We start from the raw sequence: 15,853 nt of genomic DNA on the forward strand, positions 1-15,853 counted from the left end.
CTTTAGATATTTTATGCCATTTTATAAAGTTGTATACTCAGTAAATTAAAAGTTAAAGCATGAATTGTTTGCTTTATAAACTGAAATAAAGATTATTAGTTAGTGCTGTGGCCACAAGAGGGAACCAAATATAACAAAATGTAGATGCTGTATGTTTTGGGGGTTTTATGGTTACACAYTTCATGGTTTAGTTTCTTTTATTTTGAATTATTTCTCTACGTCGTGAACGATGGAGCAATAAAGCTGGATTTTTTATGAACTGAGTCGACTCATTTTTACAGCTGAATATTTGATATTTATTTTATTTTTTATCGTTATGTTATGTTTGGGTTTAGGTTTGGAAAGCTGCTTCTTCTGCTTCCTTCGCTGCGTTTCGTGAACTCGGAGCGGATCGAGCTGCTCTTCTTCCACAGGACCATTGGAAACACTCCTATGGAGAAGCTGCTGTGTGACATGTTCAAAAACTGAGTCAGTCTGCAGCCACCTCCTGGTTTGGACCTGATGAGGACTCATTTCTGCTTTGTACATATTTATCAGATATTCTGCACGTTGTTATTTTTTTAAAGGCCACTTTATTGTTTTGTTGCTTCCGTGTCAATTCATTCAGGAAAAAGCATTTCGGTTCCCGTCGTCGGGCCRGCCTCGCTATCAGTTTGTATCATACTTAGATGTTGATTTGTGTCTGAAGTGACCCAGTTCTGTCTTTTAGAGTRGTGTGTTTCTGTGAAAGAAATTGTTTATTAGATGGACTGCATACTCTGTCTCTGATTATTGTGACTCTTCTCTTCATATTTTAAAGGTTTGTTAAAATGAAAACAGCTCAAATGACTTTTGATTCTTTATTTCATCACATTAAAACAATCAATACGTCTGAGATTCAGCTCTTTACAGAGTCCATCAAMCTCTCTTTTTTGTCTTTATTACAGCAAAACATATATAAAAACAGTCAATTATGAATACATAACTCAAAAGTCTGAACCCTGAAACGAGGAGCTGAGTACATTCACTGTCCTGTTTTAAAATGAGGCCATGAGGAGAGATTCAGGATCTGCTGATGTCCTCCACATTTCAAGTTAAAAGCCTATTAAAAGCATTCCATGGCTTCACTGGCCTGAATTTGGATAATAAACAAATGATTTAAATATGTAGTGTTATTATAAATGATCGGCATTTAGAAAGAAAATTTATTTTTTGGTTTCAGTCACAACACTTATAAACAAGGATGGTTTAAATCTGTTTAACAGTTATCATCTTACCTGCTGTAGACAGCATTTTGGTCGACCTGAGTTTGGATAAAAACAGTTAATTTCTGATGGGGTTGATGAGTTAACAGCTAGTTCAGACGGGGCCAAAATCAAAGTGGACTGATGTTGAATTGAAACAAGTCTGAGCTCTAAAACCTGTGGAAGCTGAGAGATGGTGTTTTCCGCAGATAATTTTTTCTCATGATTTTCTCGAGATAAGTTATGGTATTCCTTTTGTGTATCGTTCAGTACAAAGTTTATTATATCAGCAGCATCTCWAAAGTGTAAATGCATGCTGATCTCCAGTTGGGTCAGCTGTCTCTTTAAATGACGAGGGCTGACARGACAGTTATCTGTACAAGACAAACTGTAATTTCAGCCTGACAGTAAACTTCATTGGTGACCAGCTGAGGAGACCAGGATGTCTTCATAACTACCAAATGACACACAAGAGGAAAACCATAACTCGTCTCGAGAAAACTGTCGGTAAATTACGTTATCTCGAGAAAACGTTCATCGTTATTTCGTGATAACGACATGTTGGTTTTTCTGTGGGAAAACCTTGGGAAAAAAATGAGGAAAATGTCTGCTCTTGMTTTCCAGAAGAACCTGACAGTGAAGAACGACTTTCCCTTTATAGTCAGTTTTACACATTTATTTATATTGAGTTGTATGAATATTTAAATGTTCGCTGCAGCTCTTCCAGCTCAGAGGTTTCCAGGTTTTTTTTTATAGTTCAGCTTGAATAACTTAACTGAAAAACAATGTTTTAATAATTAATCGTGTGCCTTTGGTGAACCTTCAGAGATTATGTACGTTAGTCATACTTAAAAAATAGTTCAACTCTCTGCATTTAAGATTTGTTGTTTTTCTTTGACATAAATGACAATAAACTGAATATCTTGTATCATTATCTGAGTTTTTGGGATTGCATAATATAATGGATAAGAGGGTTGGTCGGGTCTCACTCCCTTCTTAAAGCAATGCAAAAAAACACAACTTTTAACTTATTTTCTTTAGAAGATGATACCATCCATCCAGCTGACAATTTCCTTTCCAAATTACCTGACATACATCATTTTTGTTTCTGGGAAGAAATCAGAATACCAAAAAACATCCAGGCATGCACAAATGAAGCGTAACACAAAGTTTCCAGGTGCTCTGTCATGGAGGAGAACACAACTCCATCATATCAAGAACAACAAAAATCTGTGACGGCATCCTTCTTAGAGCTGGAAAATCTCCAACACTCAACAATGGAAAAYAGAAACTTTGCATTTATCATATATATATTTAACAGGATAAAAGAAACAGGTTTAGATGATGGATGTATGATTCAACAGGATTTGTAGTGACAAAGTTTTTAAAAAAAATCTCACCTTTAACTCTACTTCATTAGTCTGGAGTTTTGGCCTGTCTGATCCTGAAGATCAGAAACCTTCATCCCGACCCAGAGACACTCAAATGCTCCTGGGGAAAAAAAAAACTGGGATCACATCATATGTTGATCTCACAGATTCAGAGAAACTTCTAGAGCACTTTCTAATTTCACAACAAAGACTTTCTGCTAAATCTACAGCAGCTTTTAAACATTTATCACAAGAAATGAGACCACAGATTGCTCTGTGATGACTCAACTGGCTTGAACCTCGCCTTGAGTCTGAAACTGTTTCATTTGAATAAAATGGAAAATTATTCTGAGCTGAAGTCTCACATGTTGACGCTCTATTTGCCCTTTGCTAAGCTGGTTTCACACAAAGACCCCCTTTGTTTAAACAAGAGATTTTCTTATTAGGAGATTAGTCTCTAAAGCAACAGACCAGGTGAGCAAACGTTGCAGCACAAAATAATCTCAACAAGAAATCTCACAATAAGTCTCGATAAAAGAACATCAAAACAGAGTATTTATACAAACATATACTTTTTGATTTGACTTTTTAATACTGTCATATTAGGGCCATTTTGCAGATGAAAAAAAGGATTAAATCTCTGACAAAAACTCAGAATTTCTGAGATTAGTTTCAGAAATTTTCACAAAAACAATAGGAAATTCTCTTACGTATAAATGTTATAAATTTGGGAGAAAAAATCAGAAACTTTCTGTGTTTAAACAAAATATTTTCTGACATTGTAAAGCCTTAAATTTATCAGAAAAAACTGAAGTTTTCATGACTGGGTAAAGGACAATTCCACCTATATTTTCACTACTGTGAGCATCTTTAATCTGCTCTAGTTTAAAACTAAAACACATAGAGAATTTAAACCTGGACTAAATTATTTGATTGCAGAGTATTTAAAACCAAGTGTGTGATTTGTGAAACATATATTTGATTTGTGAAACTTCAATATAGGTCAATTTCAGCACTTAGTATAAATTTTATAAACTGAGCATGACCAGATGGAGAGGTAAGAAAGTTAGAGCTGAAGTAAGAATTAGTTTGACAGGGTGACAGTGGATCAGTGGGTAGAGCTGTTACCTCTCAAGAAGGTTGCTGGATCAAATCCTGGCCAGGGACCTTTCTAGGTAGAGTTTGCACATTCTCTCTGTGCTTGCGTGGGTTTTCTCCAGGCACTCTGGTTTTGTCTCCCTCACCAAAAACATGACTGTTAGGCAGTGGTGAACAAAGTACTCAACTCTAGTACTTGGGTAAAAGTATTGATACTCATGGTAAAATCTACTCAACTAGCCTACAAGTAAAAGTTACTCGGTCAAAAATCTACTCAAGTTAAAGTACTGAAGTACTTACTTTTAAAATATTAAGTATTCAAAAGTACAATTAAAATTTCTAATATCAGTACATTGCTGTATTGTTTTCAGAGTGGTTTTACAGAACCTTGTAACTCTCATAAATCACCAGATGTATTGACATGCAGAACCACTCTGCTACAAATTCACCTCCTGTAAAGACTTCAGCATAAAATTTTAATAAAGTGAGTGATGAGTTCTTAAATTCAGAAATGTAGTTTATCTGCCATYAACACAGAAGACATTTAAACTGATAGGAACTGTTTTTCAGTCCTAAAATCTCAAGCATCGAGCTGATATATTCATGGGTGGGCTTGGTTTCTTGGTTGTCTTCAACCGTCTCCATTGCTGGGTTCTATTTGAAATGATATTAAATTATATGTTATTCAGTAACAGTAAGAGAACTATAGATGTTTCATTTAAAATTGATGATACTGAGATCTGTAGAGTCAGTGAAGTGAAGTTTCTAGGTGGCATCATTGATGAAAAACTGACGTGGAAAAATCATATAAATAATTTAAGAACAAAAGTAGCCAAATCCATTGGTGTCCTGTACAAATTACGAGAACTGTTCAATGATAAAGCACTATTTATGTTGTCTAACGCTAAAATTGTTCCACATTTAATTTACTGTATTTAAGAATGGGGTGAAGCTTGCAAAACTATCCCAAATCCTATTTTTATTTTACAGAAAAGAGCTATAGCCTAAGCATTATTACTAGAAAAAATTACAGCCATCCATCGAATATATTGTTTCATGAATTGAAATTATTAAAATTTTATGATTTGGTCGATTATAATATTTTGCTGAATGTACCGAGCTCATAAAGGTGTGTTACCTTCCAACATTCAAGTAAATTTTGTTCAAAGAGAGAGCTGTTATTATCTTAAGGGAAATGTTTGTGAAACCCTGGTTTCGTACGAGACTGAAGGATCAATCCACTTTAATCCAGGGAATAAGATTGTGGAACAGCATGGAAGATAAGGTAAAAAAATGCCAGATCTTTGTATACAGTATATTGAAGTGAATGATAAAATCTAGTATTCTGAAGAAATATGGAGAAACATAAGTGAATCCATGCAAACTGTTGAGGTGGTGTTTTAAATTTAGTTTTTGATTTTTATGTGTTTTCAGTTCAATTAATAAATTTCTAAATAAAATAAAATAAAATAAAATAAAATCAAGGTGGGAGCTCAGCTCAGTTAACGGAGATAATGTAATTCCAAATCTATCCCATGTATGAGCTACAACTGATTGGTTCCCCTTGTGAGGAACACAGTGTGTGGCCAATTACATTTCAAGAAAGATAAATGGCAACAGCTGATTACAAAATTATGCTAAACCAAAAGTAACAAGTAACTAAAAGCTTCCTAGTGGAGTCAAAAGTACAATATTTGTCTTTGAAAAGTAGTGAAGTGAAAGTCATAAGTACCCCAAAAAATAATTACTCAAGTAAAGTAAAGATACTCAAAAAATGTACTTCATTATTCAAGTAAATGTACTCCATTACTGTCCACCACTTAGGTTAGGTTAAATGGTAACTCAAAATTGTCCCTGTGTGTGAGTGAGAGTGACTGGTTTGTCTCTATGTGTCCCTGTGATGGACTTGTGACCTGTCCAGAGTGTACCTACACCTCACACAGTGACTGCTGGATATGAGCTTCCCTGAAAGGAAGAAGCAGGTAAAGATGGATGGATAGTTTGACACATGCATGCATTTGTAATTTGAYAACACATTTGAACCATAATCCAGTGTGACTGATAAAGATCCAGTAAAGAATACATAAAATCTGTCCATACTGTATGTAATGTTAAGGTGAATGAAGAACATTTCTTCCTCCCTGTCTTCATGTTGTTTTTGTATATTTGAACCTGACCTGGCCTCTCTCTCCAGTGCAGCTGTTAATCTGCTCTGAGCTCTTGGCTGGGCTGGAATGTGTTGAAGTCTGTGGGACTCTGCAYCACCAGCTCGTTGTTTCCTGGCTCAGGAGGAGTCGTCTGGATCTGCACACATTTTTTCATTCACCTGTTTGATTGAAKCAAGCAGCTGCAATGAATCAAACTAAAACTGAATTTGAGCCTTTTCAATATTCCTACGATGATTACTCCGACTGGTACTCAAACCCCGAGCCAACCAAACCACCTAAAGAGTGAGTATAAAACTGAACTCAACATTTAAATATATCTTATTATGAAAAACTGATTAAACTGATGCAAGGAATGAGCTCAGATCTCTGTTATAAATACAGTTACAACTATTTTAAGTTCTTGGTGTTTCTTGTCTTAATTAGCAGAAAAATAAGATTAAAACTCTTTTTGTCTCAGAGTCATTGTACCATGTGACCCAACAGCAGATGACAAATACTTCCATATTTGCATGATATCAGTTTCTGTAAGTAAACTCACACACACAGACCAAACATAAATGTAGTTTTACATTGTAAAGAAAATAAGACAAAGAATCAGAACACATCAAACAATGCAAAGCRGCAGAGTGTGTGTGGATGGAAAACATTACTGCTTGTGTGTCATGAAACTTTACACTCAAGTTCCTGTTAATCTAAACTCACTGTAATGTACTGATGTCAGACTGACACTACATTTAAAATGATACAAGTTATGGAAATATATCTTTTTTGTTTGCATTATAACAAAGTAAAAAAGGTCTTTACATTTTCTTTTTGAGATTTAGGTGCATTTTTATAAAAGTCTTTGCTTCTGTTGAACCTCAGTTGAATTATGTTTATTGTCTCTTTCGCCTTTGCTCATTTACAAGAGGAGATTATTATAACTGGGTCAGAATGCATGTAGGGCACTCATGACCCACTCAYTCATTCAGCTGATGTTCTGCTGCTGAACAAAAATCAGCCTCAGCAGCCTGAAAAAATAAGCCTTTAAAACAAGATCCACCGGACTAACAAGTCTCTGACTTTATAAAGCTGCAGCATTTTAAATGAGCTACTTTCGAAGACGACATGAAGACTAAAACAAACAGAACAGATTGTTTCTGTGTGCGTGCCGACATGATGTCATAGATTTTTGCACTGCAACACAGTTTCCTGTTGCTTCAGGTCAGTTTGTTTCTCCACCAAACCAAATCGTTACAATTTTTGTCAGTTTGTACCTGTGTTTTTTTTTTTTTGGGTACAAAGAGAAGCTGCCTGCCTCCGGTCACTGTACCAACATCTTTCATCTTCGTATCCTTCTTGGCAGCTGCCCCAATGTTGACGATGTAATCTACTTGTGTCCACTTTTGAAATGAAGATTTAAACCAGCTTTCTATTATTATTTTTAGCGTGCCAATCTATATAGGTAGTGTTTGCCTACAAATACATGAGAATGCAATTTGAGCCTGATCTACTAAAGGTGTGTGTTTATAAAGTGGCGTGTAAACTTCACAGTATGCACAAAGCTGCTTATTTTCAAATGTTCAAAARAGCAACTGCAATCCAGTTAGATGGTTTGTCTTCATGTATATGAAGAAGTATCAGGATGTGCAAAATACTGGAAAGAGAACTGGTCGTGGGTTTTGCATCTAGCAAGAACCAGTGTCTGTGGTCACTGTAACAAAAACGAGCTATAGATGCAATGACAGACGATAGAGAGAGAGTCAGTGTTCAGTCCACATGTCGACATATTTGGACTGTCAGAAATAAAAACAGTACAGACAGATCATCTATCAAGCAGTGGCATTATTGAGCTGCTGGAGGACCTGCACTCAGAAAACAGATTGTTGGATTTACTTACACTATATTGCCAAAAGTATTCACTTACCTTCCTTGACTCACATATGAGCTTAAGTGACATCCCGTTCCTAATCCATAGGGTTCAATATGACGTTGGTCCAACCTTTGCAGCAAGAACAGCTTCAACTCTTTTGGGAAGGCTGTACACAAGGTTTAGGAGTGTGTTTATGGGGATTTTTGACCAGTCTTTCAGAAGCACGTTTGTGAGGTCACATACTGATGTTGGACAGAAGACCTGGCTCTCAGTCTCCGCTCAAATTCATCCCAAAGGTGTTCTATCAGGTTGAGGTCAGGACTCTATYCAGACCAGTCAAGTTCATCCACACCAGACCCAGATATCCATATGTTTATGGACCTTGCTTTGTGCCCTGGTACACAGTCATTTTGGTTGGCTGAGCAAATAATTTTTCGCGATACACAATTTCCGCTCAGTGGTGAATAAATCCAACAGATCTGTCTTTTGAGTTAGGAACACATAGGGACACTGGACCAGAGAAGACTTGTAAWGCAGGGATATGTGTGTTTGTGCAAGAGCACAAAGAGGTAACCTCTGTGTAATCAATGAGTGCAAAATGTCAACTGGTGGGCACTGTGAGGAAAGGAGCAGGAAAAAACCCAGGGCGCAGGAGAGGTTCAAAAAGACAACAAACTGTGGATGCAGCTCAAAATAACTCACAGACTCTTCTGGAGGAACAGGCATGAGGAGGACTGAACACAGGTACAAGACACAATGATCTGACAACACAGGACAGGACMCAGAATATAAAGCAAACAAATTAAGAGTTACTGGGAAACACCTGGGGAGACACAAGAGGAATCAGGTGTGCGTGAGCGGGGCTGGAGGAAAAACACCGGGGAACAGAGAAGCACTTGGAAAATGAAGACAAAAGCACAAATCATGACAGGCACATGTGAATATTTACAGTAAAACATTTGCTTGAACTTTTTTTTAGGTTTGAGGTTTATTTCTTTTTTTTACTGTTGGCATCTTTCTTCTAAACAGACCAACTCTGTTTGACCTTCCTTCCTTCCTTCCTTCCTTCCTTCCTTCCTTCCTTCCTTCAATCAACTGTTTATTAAAACTTTTTATATGATTCAAATCAATCAATCAATCAATCAATCAATCAATCAATCAATCAATCAATCAATCAATCAATCAATCAATCAATCAATCAATCTAAGCAGGTCCTCTGGARGGTTCTTCTTTAATGGAATGGTTCATTTCTCCTCCAAGAGACTTCTTCAGTCAAATAAGKACCAGTCRAGGGGACCCACTTAAATTTCTACCTGGATTACTGAGATGCATCAGGACATTTTTCTCTGACTCTTCAAACCAGCCATACTGCTGTAAATATGATTTACTGTCAGGTAAGATACAAACTTCACAAAACCCGACTTCATAAAAACAAACTATCAGTTAGCTGGATAACTGAAGACCTGCTTCCTTCATTTGCATTGCAGGGTTTTATTTTTATTTTATGGTCTCCTAACATGATCAGGCTTAAATTATGTAGCAGGGGAACCTTTTTCGAGGCAAACTTGAATTGAGTTTAGGAATAAATGCACTTGTGTGGTCTTTGTTTGCAGTTTGTGATCATGCTGATCCTGGCAGCTCTCACCAGGAAGAACAAGTTCTGTCAGGGATTCACCAGAGGATCATCCAGCATCTTCAGGTGAGATTTGGACATTTTAAGATAAACAGGCTTGTTTCGCTCAGATTAACGTTTTTTTTACGACCTCTCAGTCCAGCCAACTTCCTGGACCAGGTTCAGCAAAAGGGCCTGGTCATGGCTGTTTATGGATTGATGTTCAGTAAGCTGACGATGCTGATAATCTCCCCGGACCCCCTGCCTTTCTCTAAAGACACTCCAGCAAGCCTTAAAGGTGTTTTTGCTCTGTTTGTTTGTTCATGGTGTAATAAATAAAGTTTGTGTGAGTACAGAACCTAACAAACTTTCTTTTTATACGTATTTCCCAGAATACATGAAGATAATTGCCATTTTCTACTATCCAGTCCTGTATTACCCTCTGCTGGTCTGTGGGACCCTGCAGATCAGTGCAGGTTACGTGTTCGGGGCACTTCTGTCCTTCAGTCACTTTGGGGTTCTGGTGTGGCAGACGTTTGACTGTCCAAAGACTCCAGAGGTGAAACAACATCCATCCATTATCTCTTACTRYCTTCTTCCTGTCAGGGTCACCGGGGGTCTCTGGTTCCATGTCCAGAAGCCACCCTAGACAGATCGCAAGTCCATCACAGGGACACAGAGATAAACAAGACAACCATTCACTCTCTCATTCAGTTGGTGGAGCAACAGCCTCCTGATAATATTATTTTTTTAGTAAAAAAGGAAAATTGAGAGTGTGATTCCTAATCATAAACTTAAAACTGAATAACATCCTGTATGGTTGGAAAACTTTTATTTTGACTTTATGAGCAAGTTGTATTTTACGTTAGTGCTCATTTAAACTTATCAGCGCAGGTTCTCATCTTTTTGATCTCATTTCTGCTTTTTGTTATAAAGTTACGATGTTTGATTTGTTTTGGCCAAATAGAGGCAGCAGAGCAAACACAACTTTATATTAGATAAACAAACCTCAAAGACCAATCATTTACAAACCAGCAAACTTATTTTAAATTAGTCAGATTTAATTAGTTTATCCTTAATATCAGCTCATCTGTCTTTTTACCTAACCTKATTTGTGTATTATTCATTTATTGTGTGAGCCATAACAAACAATGAACYCATGTGAAAGCAGATTATCAGCACTAAGCAGGACTTTAAGTCTTAGATAATCAACATTCTTGGTTTTTTTTTTTAGATATTATGGCAGCAATTGGTCACTTAAGCTCAAAAACCTGGGCAACTACAACTTAACTAAAATTTTAATTTGAATTTTTTCACAGATCTATAAATACTATGCTCTGCTTGCAACCCTGCCTCAGCTGGCCTGCCTTGCTTACCTCTGTGTTCAGTTTCCTGTTCTGTTTGTGAAAGGCCCAGAGACTGATGAGGTGAGAATACTGTACACACAGCAATACTTACAATAAAAAACTGAATATTTATGAAACATATTTGAACAAAATATYTGTAACAGTGATTTGATGATTTTTCTGCAGATAAAATAATAACTTTGTGAAACATTACAGAGCAGTTTGATAATTTTATTGCAGCATAATTTTTTGAAATATGTTTTTAACTATTTCTCCTTTAAAACAAATTAGACAGTTTTTCATGTTAAAAACATTAGCAGTATTGTGCATTATCTTTAAGAGTTAGCAATTTATCAGTAAACATGTAAGTAACCAGGTTAGCACATGAATCAGTTAAAAACCTTAAAAAGCTTTAAATGAACGCATGTCACCTGCTGGTCTTCTTATCACAGTTTTAAACTAAGATCAGCTTTTGTTAAGAAATGAAATGGTTGCATCCATTTTAGTCAAAAAGTGAAGTAATGTAATTTATTCTGTTTACTACAGATTTTAATGCATCACATATACCGTTTTATTTAACTAGGATAAATTTTGATTACTTATTTTCGCCTAATCATCTGTTTTTATGGTTAAACTGTCGAGGTACAATCTGGTTTGAGTGACATGTCATGGTTAAATTAAACAGAAAGTGCTCTCCTTGATACATTAGTTAATTTACACCTTAATTACACTGACCACACAAAGATATTTTCTCATCAGCCTGCAGGATGCTTGTTAGAGGATCTGGTCACGTGGTGTGGAGACTGCCCCCAACCATAGACATATATCCAATAAATATTTCCTGAGAACTTTAGTACAATCTAGCCCCTGGTTCATGAGATATAATTCAGTAGTTAATGGCAAAGATCTCGAAACATGATGCTCAGCTACTACCACAACACACTTCAGTTCAGCTATATGRGAGTTTAGGTGTTGACTGTGGTTGATTCCCTTTGACAACCATCTGAAACCAAGCTGACTTCAAAACTTATTGAGTTTTAGATCCACAAATCCAGAGTTTTATTTATATTTGTTCAGCAGGTTTTGAGATATTTTGCCAACGAGGCAGATTAAAAAAACACAAATAAGCACAATCCAACATTTTTTGGCAGCAGGTGATAAAAACTAAACAAACAAACAAACAAAATGTTGCTTGTTTTTACTTCTTTATAGGACCTTGACAGCAGTTATTACTCAGACTATGTAAAGTCACTTCTGAAGAAAAAGTCTGTCWGGTGAGTAGAGATTCTGATAAAACAAAGAAGATGAAATGTGTCTGGTTGACAGTTCGGTTGTTTTTAAATGTTATTTTTTTAATAGCAAAAAAAAAKAAACTTTTAATCTGAACATTTTCAAGTAGCAAAACGTGTTTGTCCTGAAATGGAATTTTTTTTGAATGAGAAAGGTTCTAATCCTTGAAAATAACTAACAAAATGTATTTTCTGTTTATTTATTGGACAACAGTTCTCCTGCTGCAGACAAACCAACTCTTCTACACAGAATCCTGGAGGTGTCAAAGAGTTATATTTACATACCTGAAAAAGGTGAGTTCTTCTGTGCAGATACAATTTTATCTCATCTTTATCTCATTTATAAAAAGTCTAGTATAAAAGTTTTAAAATGATGAATTTTTTTTTCAGTGTTTCAGTTCCCACTAAAGCTGGCTGTGTCGTCTTTGGTTACTGGTGTGGCCATTTATCAGGTACATCTGAGCCAAATATCGATATCTGTATAAATACTACATATTATATATTGTGTACAGTATATCTGTGCTTTACCCCTCAGACTGCTCTGTTGCTGGTGGTCCTGGTGGTCCCCACTCTGCACATTGTTAGAGCAGGTATTGATGAAAACATTGCCTTTCTGCTGCTGGGATTTGGGATCGTCCTATCAGACGACAGGATGGAGGTGGTCAGAATTGTGACTTTCTACACGTGGCTGCTGGAAGGTTTACAAGTCTCCTTGTTTTATATTATTTCAATATTTTCATTTCCCTGAAACAAGACTTTAACTCTGCTTTTGTCTTGTTAGTGTGCTACCTTTGTGCAATGACTCTGTCTTGTTTGGTCAGTCTGATCATGCTCATGAGGTCCATGGTGCTTCATAGGTATGTGTAGCCTCGTATTTGTGTAAATGCTGTTTTTTAGAGGAAGGTATGGGATAAATCTTGTGCCAGCAGGAACTGAATTTGAATTCTTCAGATTGAATCTGAATGTGTAAAATTTGAAACTGAATGCAACGGAGGGGTCTTAGGGACTCCGATGAGCAGCGGGTTCTGCTGTGAGCTCCTCCCTGGTCTCAAAGCACCGACAGATAACTCAGTCCTAACAGCGTCTCTCCCAGCTGCAGGCTGATATTGATCAGATGCTGCTGCTGACTGATCCATCACTGGATGTAAATATAACTTTTTCTATAGGTAAAATTAATCACTGCAATAAAATAACTGTCTATTTTTGTAACTTTTACAGTGGATTGCATCAACTCTGTTACATTACAGAAGGAAGCTTCACCGAAGTGAAATGTAAATCTGTGGATCTGTGTTTGATTACTCTGYCTGGCTTTCTCAAGGACCAAGATGTGACACAAAGATCTGAATTTTAGAACTGAAAGTGAAAGTAGACAAACTGAATTTTTAATAGAATAAAATACAGTTTCAAAGCAAATTAATTAAAATTGAAATCACTTTAAAATCAGTTTTAAACCATTAAATTCWGTTTCAYTTTAGTGAAATTCATTTTCAAACCAAGGCATTCAAGTTCAAATTGTGCACATTCAGATTCAATTTGAGCAATTCAAATTCAGTTCCTGCTGGCACAAGATTTATCTCATAGTAAGTTTTATGGACAATTACTATGTCAAAGTTTCACCACTACTAACATGTTTGTTCAGCTTTACTTTAAGATTTTTTTTATTCACATGATTCTTTCTACTCAAAGCTAAAAATGTAAAAAAAAAAAAWGATGGTTAGTTTTACAGATGTCTGTGTGTGGGCCAAACAGCCTTGTGGAGACACAATGCTCCTTATGGGGACCAAAGCCTGGGTATGGATGTCTTTTTTGAGTGGGGCTTAGGGTTAATCTATAGAAACAATAGGAAAATGAGTAGAAGTCAATGAAAAGTCTCCATGAAGATAGAAAAACCAATGTGTGGGTGTACATGGTTTTATTACCTGGTGGGGACGACTTTAAGCCATTTTCGGTACACACAGTCTGGTTAGGACCCTCTGTTTCTTCTAGCAGTGTTCCTTGCCAAAGCAGAAAAAAACCTCTAAAACATGCAGAATAGTGGTCCATCCATGAAGACKAGGATTAAGAACTACTGGTTTATTGAGACAAAATCCTGGTCCCGTTTGGGGTCAATTCTGTTTATGGGGTCAGGGGTTGGCTTTATAATTAAGGATTTAATTGAGTTTAGGTCAGTTTTAGGGTCAGGGATGTTCCTGTGAGGTTAAGTTTAAGGTAAATAATTAGGCTTTGGAAATGACTGCTGAATAAATGAAGTCAATGCAAAGTCCCTATGTGTGTGTGTGTGTGTGTGTGTGTGTGTGTGTGTGTGTATGTGTGTGTGTGTGTTTATCTCATGAGCCACTGGAAGGCTTTTAATGAAACTCTCAGCAAACATTCATTGGGTGTACATCTACAACTAATTGACTTTTGTATTCAAGATGACTACAGATATTAAAAACACTAAATTATCTATAAACTAAACTACCTATAAACCAGTCAGTTAGATTATTTAATGACCTCAAGTTTGGTGTGTTTGTAGCTGAAAGTCATCCTCAACACGTGCTTTTTGGATCTGTGGATCCTTTTAATTAAATCTAGGTTTTTAATTACACTCATTGCTTTTGGCGGTGTCTTATTTTATTCCATGTTTGAATCTAATGCGTCTCTGGTGTAATTTCTTTCAGATCAAATCTAAAGGGCCTGTATAAGGGGGATGCATACAGAATTTATAACAGCCAGAAGACAATCAGTCCATCTAAATCTGGTGTTGTCTGCTGGATGGGTTTGGCAGGATACCAAGCTGCCATCGTCTGCCTGGGTAATACCTAAATAAACGTCTGAAACATTAGTTTAGCTTTAATAAAGCAGCTGGCCTGCAGGAATGTGACCAAAACAAACTAAACTATTCCCACAAACACTGATGCCTGGTCTACATATTTTCTATTATAGGATCAATATTCCTGTCTAAAACCAATATTCTGTTAAAAGTCTGTTTCTCCTCATAATGTTTCCTCTGCTGGATTTCTGTGTTCTTCGATTCTGTGCCAACTGTCAGTCTCTGCCTTAGCTCCGCCCTCACTCACCTGTTCCTTGTGCTGTGTCTCCTCCAGGTGTTTCTTGTTTACCACTCATTAGTTGGTCTTTGTATTCTGTCGTGTCCTCAGTGGTGGTTGAATCATTGTTATATTAATCCAGTTTGTGTGTGTTTCCTCTGTGTGTTTTGCTGCCATGCCAGCACTTTTCTTTGCAATTAAATATGTTCATATTCACCTTTGACTTCACCTGTTCCCTGGGTCGATCTGCCACCCTCAGTTCTCACAAATATAACTTACTTTTGTATTTTATTCTTATCTTACGAGTTCTGTCTTTCAAAATATGAAATATCAGGCCACCAACCTTAATATATATTTAAACATTTCCCTGGTAATTGAGGGTCAGCATACTTGAATGTGTCCTCAATATTAACATTTACAACCAGTGATGTCAATGAGTACATTTGTGTTTTAATATAGGATCAATTCATGAGTTATTGTGTCAAGTCAGAAATGTCTGCCTCAAGTACCCAGTAAATCATGTGAAGCTCAGATGTCCCAGCTTTTCATCTGCCTTGAATGCAGCATTACATTGACTTTGTACTTTATACATGCTTTGTTTGTAAAAATAATTTTAGTTCTTCGCAGACTTGTTTTGGTTTTACAATAAATATAAATAGCTACTTTGTTTTTGGATAGTTGTGCATCAATATAAACTTTGATTGATTGGTTGATTGATTGATTGATAAGAAAGGCTCATTAAAAGGCAAAATTTTTATGAATTATTTGAACTCCGGGAAAAAACATTAAGCAAGCTTTAAGATACCAGAGCATAAAAGACAATTGGAAAATATTTTCTTGTGAGATTATTATTATTATTATTATTA

At 36.3% G+C, this 15,853-nt stretch overlaps 2 protein-coding genes and 1 long non-coding RNA gene across 4 annotated transcripts in view; 2 read left to right on the forward strand and 1 right to left on the reverse strand.

Annotated features, from left to right (window-relative positions):
* nr2e3 (nuclear receptor subfamily 2, group E, member 3) overlaps positions 1-876 on the forward strand; it is a gene marked incomplete at its 5' end in the record, with an annotated part of 7,058 nt that extends 6,182 nt beyond the window's left edge. Inside the window, 1 exon segment of the mRNA XM_014028361.1 lies at positions 336-876. Coding sequence (XP_013883815.1) covers positions 336-468 — 133 coding nt within the window.
* Positions 1-7,873, reverse strand: part of LOC106532329 (uncharacterized) — a 9,221-nt gene extending 1,348 nt beyond the window's left edge. The window contains exons 1-2 of one of the 2 annotated variants that reach the window (XR_001312056.1): positions 7,780-7,873; positions 2,624-2,714 (exon numbers count right to left, since the gene is read on the reverse strand). This is a non-coding gene — a long non-coding RNA (uncharacterized LOC106532329). Of the gene's footprint in view, positions 1-2,623; positions 2,715-7,765 lie in introns of both variants that reach the window. The other variant, XR_001312057.1, reaches the window with a different exon arrangement.
* LOC106532326 (stimulated by retinoic acid gene 6 protein homolog) overlaps positions 5,906-15,853 on the forward strand; it is a 14,135-nt gene continuing 4,187 nt past the window's right edge. Inside the window, exons 1-12 of the mRNA XM_014028360.1 lie at positions 5,906-6,141; positions 6,317-6,383; positions 9,325-9,410; positions 9,482-9,621; positions 9,716-9,882; positions 10,643-10,750; positions 11,882-11,943; positions 12,173-12,252; positions 12,349-12,410; positions 12,494-12,656; positions 12,740-12,815; positions 14,619-14,752. Coding sequence (XP_013883814.1) covers positions 6,044-6,141; positions 6,317-6,383; positions 9,325-9,410; positions 9,482-9,621; positions 9,716-9,882; positions 10,643-10,750; positions 11,882-11,943; positions 12,173-12,252; positions 12,349-12,410; positions 12,494-12,656; positions 12,740-12,815; positions 14,619-14,752 — 1,243 coding nt within the window. The 5' untranslated portion in view covers positions 5,906-6,043. The remainder of the gene's footprint in view (positions 6,142-6,316; positions 6,384-9,324; positions 9,411-9,481; positions 9,622-9,715; positions 9,883-10,642; positions 10,751-11,881; positions 11,944-12,172; positions 12,253-12,348; positions 12,411-12,493; positions 12,657-12,739; positions 12,816-14,618; positions 14,753-15,853) is intronic.

This window comes from Austrofundulus limnaeus, unplaced genomic scaffold, assembly GCF_001266775.1.
Source record: "Austrofundulus limnaeus strain Quisiro unplaced genomic scaffold, Austrofundulus_limnaeus-1.0 Scaffold752, whole genome shotgun sequence".
Classification (NCBI taxonomy): domain Eukaryota; kingdom Metazoa; phylum Chordata; class Actinopteri; order Cyprinodontiformes; family Rivulidae; genus Austrofundulus; species Austrofundulus limnaeus.